General features: G+C 33.7%; 1 protein-coding gene and 1 pseudogene across 1 annotated transcript; one reads left to right on the top strand and one right to left on the bottom strand.

The window, feature by feature from the left end:
* Positions 1-2,814: 2,814 nt before the first annotated feature.
* On the top strand, positions 2,815-6,017 carry LOC140982573 (U-box domain-containing protein 35-like; annotated as a pseudogene).
* A 423-nt stretch (positions 6,018-6,440) lies between these two features.
* On the bottom strand, positions 6,441-9,158 carry LOC140981979 (putative kinase-like protein TMKL1). The gene is made up of 2 exons (XM_073448392.1): positions 8,398-9,158; positions 6,441-7,563 (listed from the first exon to the last, which is right to left on the bottom strand). The coding sequence occupies exons 1-2, from the start codon at positions 8,906-8,908 to the stop codon at positions 6,974-6,976; spliced, it is 1,101 nt and encodes a 366-aa protein (XP_073304493.1). The 5' UTR covers positions 8,909-9,158; the 3' UTR covers positions 6,441-6,973.
* Positions 9,159-9,477: the final 319 nt, after the last annotated feature.

The following is a 9,477-nucleotide window of genomic DNA, read 5'->3' on the forward strand; positions in this document are numbered from 1 at the left end:
TGAGTATCTCATTTACCAAATCAAGTATTTTAAAATTGAAATTAGGTATTTCGCAAGTAAAACTAAGTAATTGAAAAAATTCAATGCTTAGTTGCGAATTCGTTTTTTTAACAATAAAATAATAACTTAAATGAAATGAACATGTCATCCAAATGTATCTTGGATGGAAATGCGAGCACTTGGTGAACTTACGTTGCATATTCGAATATCCAGTATTTTAATATCCATTATGAGTATCTCATTTACCAAATCAAGTATTTTAAAATTGAAATTAGGTATTTCGCAAGTAAAAATAAGTATTTGAAAAAGTTCAATCTTAGTTACGAATTTGTTTTTTTAACAATAAAAAAAATAATTAAATGAAATGAATATGTCATCCAAATGTATCTTGGATGAAATGCGAGCACTTGGTGAATTTACGTTGCATATTCGAATATCCAGTATTTTAATACTAATTCTGAGTAGCTCATTTTCCAAATCAAGTATTTTAAAATTGAAATTAGGTATTTCGCAAGTAAAACTAAGTACTTGAAAAAGTTCAATGATTAGTTACAAATTTGTTTTTTTAAACAATAAAAAAAATAATAAAATGAAATGAACATGTCGTCCAAATGCATCTTGGATGGAAATGTGAGTATTTGGTGAACTTATGTTGCATATTCTAATATCCAGTATTTTAATATTAATTCTAAGTATTTTATTTACCAAATTAAGTATTTTAAAATTGAAATTAGGTATTTCACAAGTAAAACTAAGTACTTCAAAAAGTTCAATGCTTAGTTGCGAATTTGTTTTTTTAAGAATAAAAAATAATTAAATGAAATGAACATGTCATCCAAATGAATCTTCGATAGAGATACGAGCATTTGGTGAAATTACGTTGCATATTCGAATATTCAGTATTTTAATACACTGAATATTTCATTTACTAAATCAATTATTTTAAAATTGAAATGAAGTATTTCGCAAGTAAAACTAAGTATTTCAAAAAGTTCAATTAGTTGCGAATTTGTTTTTTTTAATAAAAAAATTTAAATTCAATTTACATGTCAACCAAATGCATCGGGAATGATGAGTGGAAAGAGAAGATGACCAACAAAAATTGGTATTTATATATTTTTTTATAAATTAAAAGGGTAAAAAGGTAAAAATGCATGAAATATGTACTAAAAACTAAGTTGGTCCTTTGTCAGGTACTAAAATACTAAAAAAAAAACTGGTGGGTACTGAATCTTAAATAAATCATAGACAGAGGTATTTTTCTCCAAATTGCCCATAATTTAATTATATAAATTTAAAAATAATAATTGTTGATTTTTAAAATATTATTTATGTTATTTATTATTAATTAAGGATTAATTTGATTTAATGATTTATAATAAATATAATTATAAATACAAATGTTTAATTAAATTATAAACTTAAATATTATTATTTAAATTTATTAATAATAAAATCTTAATCATAATTAAAAATTTATTAAATGAAATATAATAATTAATATATGTAAAATAAAAAGAATATTTCGAGAATATTCTTTTTAATGTAAGATTTGAAGTAAATGAGTTGGAGATGAATGTTGTTTTTGGTGCAGAAATCGCACTATCATCAGTAATCTTTACATGAATGGAAGAAGGTTGTACTGTGTTTAACTATGCATCATGATTTGATTATGGAATGATTATGAGTTAATCTACGTCACTACATCTTAAAAATAAAATTAAAAATAACATAAATTTCATTAACAAAACTGCCATAAAATATAAATTAAATTCTCATTCTATGGCACACCAAAGAATTGTTGTGGGATCCAAACAAATGAGTGGGACTCATGCCAAATGAAGGGTGGATGATTTGCCAACTAAAACTCTAGTTTTGATATGCTGTACATCTACCGTGCACACTTATATGAACACCGAAGAGGTGTCACTCATCTATTGGATGCGATGAAATATAGAAAAATTGCTCATCCAATAGGTGAGTGAGACCTCATCGGTGCTCATATAAATGTGCACGATAGGTGTGCAGCATATCAAAACTCACTAAAACTCTCCTCCAATTGGAAAACCATAGTGGTATAATATACACAGACAAACCAGTGTAGGAACTGAAAAAGTAACTGTCCTTACAGTTTAAACAAGTCAACGCATATAACAATAAATCCTTGAATAATATGTATTGCACAATTCGAGAATGGAAGTTTACCGAATGTTTTCTAGAACAAAGATGTATAAACAAACAAAGACCAGCAAGAGATTTCTTTGACGTCGTACCTTAAAACCTATTTCCCAGAAATTATATAAGGAATACAACTCTACAGAAAAGGAAAAAATGGATCTTTGTTCGTGCACACTCTACTCCACTATACAAATTGCGTGAGAAGAATTCGAGGGGACAAGACAAGAAGGGTTATGTTCTCTGCTGTGCTGTTCTGTGAAGATTCTCATTTGTTTTTCTAATTTCAATTTCTTGAAGATTTTCAAGAAAAGTAGTTTCAATTTTGCCTCACATTATATGCCTTCTTTCTTTCTTTCTTGCTATCGCCGATGTTGACTTTCATTCCATAAAACAGCGATTTTTTACTCGGCTATGATCGGGAGCTTTGGTTGCGGAAGAATAGATTGGTCATAATAATGAATGGGCAAGATCCAGGAAAAATGGAAGGATCAGATGAATTGTTCCCTCCTCATTTAGTTGCTTGTTTAGCCATTAAAGGAGGTGGAAAAAACAAATATGTTGTCAAATTGGCGTTGGAGAAGTTTGTCCCAGAAGGAATTGTCTACTTTAATTTGTTGCATGTTCGCCCCGTGATATCTAGAATTCGAAATCATAGTAAGCGTCCACATTCGATTTCAGCATCTAAAAAATAGAAATACATGAGAACAAACTTGGAAGAGCTTCTTCTGTCGTGATTAGATTACAGTATTTGCATCATCTTTCAAGACTGTGTTGTTCAGAGGCTTCATATCGGTGTGTTGTGATGTTTATGATCTTTACTAAGCTTGAAATAATATTTAATGGTAGTCCAAATCTAATCATTTTTTATCCCGATTGCTCCTTACAATTATGCAGATTAAAGATTAGTGTTTCCAAACATGGGAACATGAACAAAACCTCGAGATTTTGATAAAACTCGTTAAAAGGCCTTATTCTGTGCTTGATACGTGCTGGTTGTTTTGTGTTTTGCTCGCCAGTGGGGAAACTAGTTCATATTTCTCAAGTTCATGATGATGTAGCAACTGCATATAGAAAGCAAGTGGATTGGCAGGTGACTGAAAAGCTTCTTCTTTACAAGAACTTGTGTAATCAGAGAAAGGTAAAAGTGTTTTGGCTCTTGAAAGACTGCATGACTAAATAAATTGGTTGCTAATTAATTTCTTTCATACTCAGGTGCAAGTGAAAATAGTGCAGATTGAGTCAGATGATGTGGTAAATGCATTCTCTGGTAAAATTCACGAACAAAAAATCGATAAACTTGTTGTCGGTGCTTCATCACAAAGCCTTTTTTCGATTGTAACCTATTTGCCGATTAGTTGTGGCTGTTTTTATTGGCTTTATCTAGGTTATCGATATTATTGTTCAATTTCAATGGGATAGTGAACAGTCCTTGAAATGTAATCTGCTCGTTTAAGCTCGAGTTAGTTTTTTGAAGGTGAAACAAGTTTAATATTACTGTGCTAGAAAATAACGTAATTGTTGTGAAAAAAATTGCACACAAATATTTGGACCTTAATTAAGATAAGTGACTTTTTCAGCCACATGGTCGATCATTTTATTAATGTGAAGAAATATCTGATGGAACCTGTTGACCCCCAGAGATTGAGATTGGACTGTATGCTACAAAGTTTTCACGTGGAGAATGTTTCTGAACAAGCCAGCCAGCATTATTCATTAATGGATAGAAGTTTTTCAAGAGGAGATAAATATAATATTTCCGTCTCTTGCGCAATTTCAGAATTGAGAGACCAAGGATCGACAGGCCGATTCTCTCTTTCTCGTTCATCCTCACTTCCTATGCAGCGCTATCAAGCACTTTCAACCATAAACCAGACCCTTCTACATAAAATACCTCCAAACGGAATCATAGCTCCTGGAAATTTACTATTTGGTGCAGTAGAAAGTAATTATGAAGATGTTAACGAAGAAACTTACCAGGCTTCGAGCTTCAGTAGCTTATTGGCCTACAGCCCTTTGTGGGATCAAGCTTCAACTTCTCATAATTCTTCAGAGAATCAGGTGCCATATTGTTTATTGTTCAGAGACGATTTCAATGAACCAAAAGTTTTGAACTTGCCAAAAGAATAAAGTGGACACACGAAAATGGCTTACAAAACCACCACATTATTTATCTGAATAGGGCCATTGTATGAGTTTGCCAACTCAGATTAATGTCTAATTTTATAACTATCAGCTGCTGTGAAAGAAAATAACAAACGTGTGAGTTGTTACTTGTTTGTTTTTTTCACTCCTTGTTTAGGATCTTAATTTGAACTAGTAGCTGACATATGCATCTTAATTACTCAAATTTCAGAATGCGAGATATTGTGGCAATTCATCATAGAAACTATCTTCTACAATTTCTGATATATATCTCAGATGAGAAGCATTACGCAGTCTATATTAGGAACTACTTCTAGTATCCAAGTAGTAAAACCTTCCGGGGAATCAATGTGATTGTTTAATCATTTGTGCAGAATATATTTTCTTCCTCGTAAGTTACTTGCAGCAACAATTATATGATCAATTTATGTCTTTGCTGATTTGTAGCTAGAAATACTGAGCCGAATTCGTCATCCACACATACTGATTCTTCGGGGGGCATGTCCTGAAAACGTTTGCCTCGTACATGAGTTCATGGCAAATGGAGATCTTGAAGATAGGCTGCTTCAGAAAAACAACGTGTCTCTGCTTTTATGGCTTGACAGATACCGAATAGCCTGGGGAGTACCTCGGCTCTTGTCTTCCTACACAGCTCAAAACCAAAAGCAATCATACATCGTGATCTAAAGCCAGCAAACATATTGCTTGATCGTAAAAATGTGAGTAAAATTGGTGATGTAGGCCTTTGCTAAAGGATGTTCATATGACTCTCTTTCTATATCACCCAAATACAAGGAAACTTCGATGGTGGGTAGCGTTTGCTGTATTGATCCCGAGTACCAAAGAACTGGATTAGCCTCTCCAAAATCTGATATTTATGCCTTCGGTATGGTTATTTTGCTATTGTTGACCGCAAAACCGGCTATGGGGTTGGCTCATATGGTTGAAACTGCATTGAAAGATGGTCAGTCGAGGGATGTGCTAGATGCTGAGGCTGGAGACTGGCCAATGGAGGAAACAAGGAATTTGACCCTTATGGCTCTGAAATGCATATAATTTATGGGAAGAGAGATAGACCTGATTTGAATATAGAAATTCTACCCGCTTTGGAGAAAGAAGTGTCTGAAGAAACTCGAGATTTGCTATTCATTTCTGCACCTCCACCTAACCATTTCAGATGCTCCATTCTCAAGGTATGTGTGTGTTAGAAATCAAGGAGCATATTCTTCTGCTAGTATCGAGATTATGATATTTATTTCATGATGGTGGAATGGTGCTTTTTTGTTTCATGTATGATCCTGTTTGCAATTGCAGGAGGTAATGTGTGACCACCCTTGTGTTGCCGCGGATGGACATACATACAATCGAAACGCGATAGAGGCATGGCTCGAGGAGAAAGACACATCCTACTAATCTGCCACTATTACACAAGATCCTTATTCCAAATTATACCATCCTTTCTGAAATTATGGATTGGAAGTCAAGAAAAACATCTACTTAAAAGCAATCAACTTCCCACAGATTTTATGATATTTGCAAATTCGATTAGAGTCTTGGATCCCTCCATCAATTTTCCTCAGTTGTACTTGTATATGAAGAAGTGAGAACTTTTGACCACTGTAAGATACTACAGTAGTTAAGAAAGTGTTTGCCAATTTTACCATGTTTGTATGTATATGAGGTTGGATTTATGCCAATAATTGTACATCTCTCACTTTGTTATTATTTTTTGTGCGTCACATTTTTTTGTTTCATTTTGTTGTGTGTATGAACATGCAATACCATACGGCATACAGGTAAATGCTTTTATAAAATTGAATTAAGTTGAATTAATTTTAGATATAACTGATGTTGCATTGGGAGATATATTTCTCATGGTATAAGTATCATATGAATTTCGTTCGTGGCATATATATTTTTATATATTTAATTCAAGGTATTGTAAATATTTGGCCCGATATGAGGTTGAAATCAATCACAAATAATTTTGAAATTGAAAGGAAGCAAAAAACTAATGAAATCCAAAAGCTTCCGAACAAGTATGATAGGATTAAGATTTATGGTGAAGATTCTATGGTGCTATAACTGGGAAAATAGGTGTATGTGCTAAATCATTCATTGATGGAACCAAGATTCTGATATCTCAAAACTTTTGTAAGGATAACTGTGTTTTTCTCTAATTCATCAAATAACATATCAATTCTGATGAAAATATATCTGACTCGAACTAATTTAAGACTAAAATTTGTATGTCTAATACATGAAGAAGGGTAAAAATCTGAACTGTTTTGGTAACAAGGATCTCCATCTTGATGACAACCTTGCCTTTGCCAAAGTCTTCATGCTAAACTCAATCCAAGTCACTTTCCAACAATCCAAATCGGCTCGAACTATCATTGATCGCGTTCTAGTCATCTGATTCTACAACTGTACTTAATCACTTTTCATGTACATAGATGAATGACACATGAGTAGTAAAATAATTCTTAATTTATTTTCGAGATATTTGTCATTCATCCATGTACATGAAACAAATGTAAGAACGATAAGTAGAACAGAAGATCTGAACTGAAATTGTATCCATGATCATCGGATCAGTCAAAACCACGACCAAATAAAATGTTCCACGGACAGAACCAACATTGCTGGGTGCTTACTGCGAGATTTCTTCTAGCTTGTTGAGGACTTCCTTTATGTCCGGTCGGAGGAGACGCGAGGGCGAACAACAAGCCATTGCGAGTTGAAAAAACCCAAGAATACAATGTTCGACAACTACCCTTTGATCATTGCTTAGGCCAAGAAGAAAATCAGGATGATACAACTCCATGATGCGGTCATCAAGAATGGCATTTCTCATAGCACTTGGTAAATAAAAATCTTGATCAGGGTTAGGGTTATCATCCACCGGTTCTTTACCAGTCAGTAACTCGAGAAGTATGACCCCGAAACTGTATACATCGCTCTCTTGGCAGACATCTTTCATTTTAATCAACTCAGGGGCTTTATACCCCTGAAATGCAGAAGCTTCAAGCATTTGCCGAGCAGCAGTTGGATTCAAGAGATTGTATAGGCCAAAATCCGAAATGTATGGCCGGTAATGGCTATCCAATAGTATATTCTTTGACTTGAGGTTTCCATGGATAATGGCCTTTTCAGAAGACGTATGAAGATGATGAATTCCTCTAGCAATCCCTATGGCGATTTTGCTTATGATGGGCCATTTGTGAGCCTCGCCATTACTATCTGCCCATGTCCGGCAGTTATTAGTACACCAAAGTCAAGAACGTTGAAAATATGGGAAGCAAGAAAAGGAAAAAATGAAAAAAGAAGCAATCACACACTAATAATTAGCTCAGAATCTCGAAACATTATAAACACGTGCAAGGGTCGAAAATATGGAGACAGAGAAAAATATAAACTACTTCCACCAGAACTACGCAGCAGTCTTTTCTACTTATCAATGTTCCAACAACTCAAACTAACATCAGATAAATTCAAATCAGTTGAAAATGAATTTCCATAGCTATAAATGCCTTTAGCGGATAGTTAATGAAAATAGGATCTTGCTCATTTGACAAATTAGAAAGAATTAACTTGAATCAGTGAGTAACTGAGGACCATGCCAATCATCCTACATATGCTTCAACAAAAAAATTAAGAAAACATCTAAACCAATATCAAATACAGAAAATTCAGATGCGAGCATGATATTCGTCCCTCAAAACAAATCTTTGTTCTTTCAAGCTATCCTTCTCTTTTAAATATCAGGTTGCCTCTAACCATGTGTCCATGTCAATGAATAGTGACATTATTTTTATTTCTTCAAAGTAAAACCACTAGAAAACCCTTTTAAACAAAGTAAAAGTAAAAAAATGCGATAAATTTCTCTTTTGAAGAAATTTGCTCCTTAAAGGTAAAATTAATTACACATAGCCTATCATAAACTGAACTCAGAAATCAAACACAGATATTTCAGAATCACGCACAACCCGATAGATCCACAATCCATCACCATATTCATGAAGCATTAACCAGAATAAATTTTACACAAAATGAGCCAAATTTCCAGAATTTTACCTCTGATAAATTGAGCCAAATTTCCAGAACCATAAAATGGATGAACCATCAATTTCTCCCCTCTGGACCCTGCATAAAATGCATTCAAAGGTACCAAATTCGGATGCCTAACAGACCCCAAAAACTCTACAATCGGTACAACATCTTTCATCCTCAAAGTACAAGTAGGCCTCAAGAATCTGAGCAGCAATGTAGGCGTATTTGAATTGACCAAACTAGCCCTGTAGAGAGTCCCATAGCTAGATTTTCCTATAACCTCACCAGGGGCATCAAGAATTTCCTGTACAATTAGATCTTTCCCACCTTGAAACTTGATCAAATCCTCTGTATTCGCCACCCCATCTACTTCTTTACAATCAAAAGCTGCTTCTATATCTCTTGTACCACTTATTTCTTTTCTCTTCTTCCTCCTCCTCCTCCTCGTCGTACAAATGATAGCGAAAACAAGAATTGTGAAGAAAGCTAGTGACCCTAGTCCTATGATTAAGATCAACTTATGCTTATGTTCCATTTTCTCATTAGAATGGCAACGGTTCTTATGGATATCTTTTTGGGGGGTCAAGATAGGAGCTTTATGGGTTTTCTGCGAAAAATATGACTGACCCAAGATCTCGAACTGGTGTTGGAATCTGAAATTCAAAATGTGAAAGTGAAATCCGAGGTAATCCCAAGAAATTGTTTAAATCCTGCTCATATTGTTCGTGCGTACGTGTGTGAGTGGGTGGGGGAAGAGAGAGAAGAGTACTAATATATGGGATTATTTATCCAGGGAAAGTTCATATATTCGCTGTTCATCAACTCCCCACTCGCTTTCTCATTTATTTATTATTTATTTATTAGAATCACATATTATTTTTTAGATTAAGTATCTCGTGATACGATATCACGAATTTTTATCTGTGATTGTGAGACAGGTCAAACTCTATCGATATTTACAATAAAAAGTAATACTATTAGCATAAAAAATAATATTTTTTCATGGATGATCCGAATAAGATATTCGATCCACAAAATTGATCCATAAGACCGTCTCACAAATTTTTTTTATTAATAGTCATATAAAAATGTTATATATATATA

The sequence above is a fragment of the Primulina huaijiensis genome, chromosome 8 (assembly GCF_012295235.1).
Source record: "Primulina huaijiensis isolate GDHJ02 chromosome 8, ASM1229523v2, whole genome shotgun sequence".
NCBI lineage: Eukaryota > Viridiplantae > Streptophyta > Magnoliopsida > Lamiales > Gesneriaceae > Primulina > Primulina huaijiensis.

Coding starts and splice junctions, on each gene's coding strand:
- LOC140981979 (XM_073448392.1), bottom strand. CDS start 8,908: ATGGAACATAAGCATAAGTTGATCTTAATCATAGGACTAGGGTCACTA. Junction 7,564..8,397: donor TTTGGCTCAATTTATCAGAG/GTAAAATTCTGG, acceptor GGACATGGGCAG/ATAGTAATGGCGAGGCTCAC.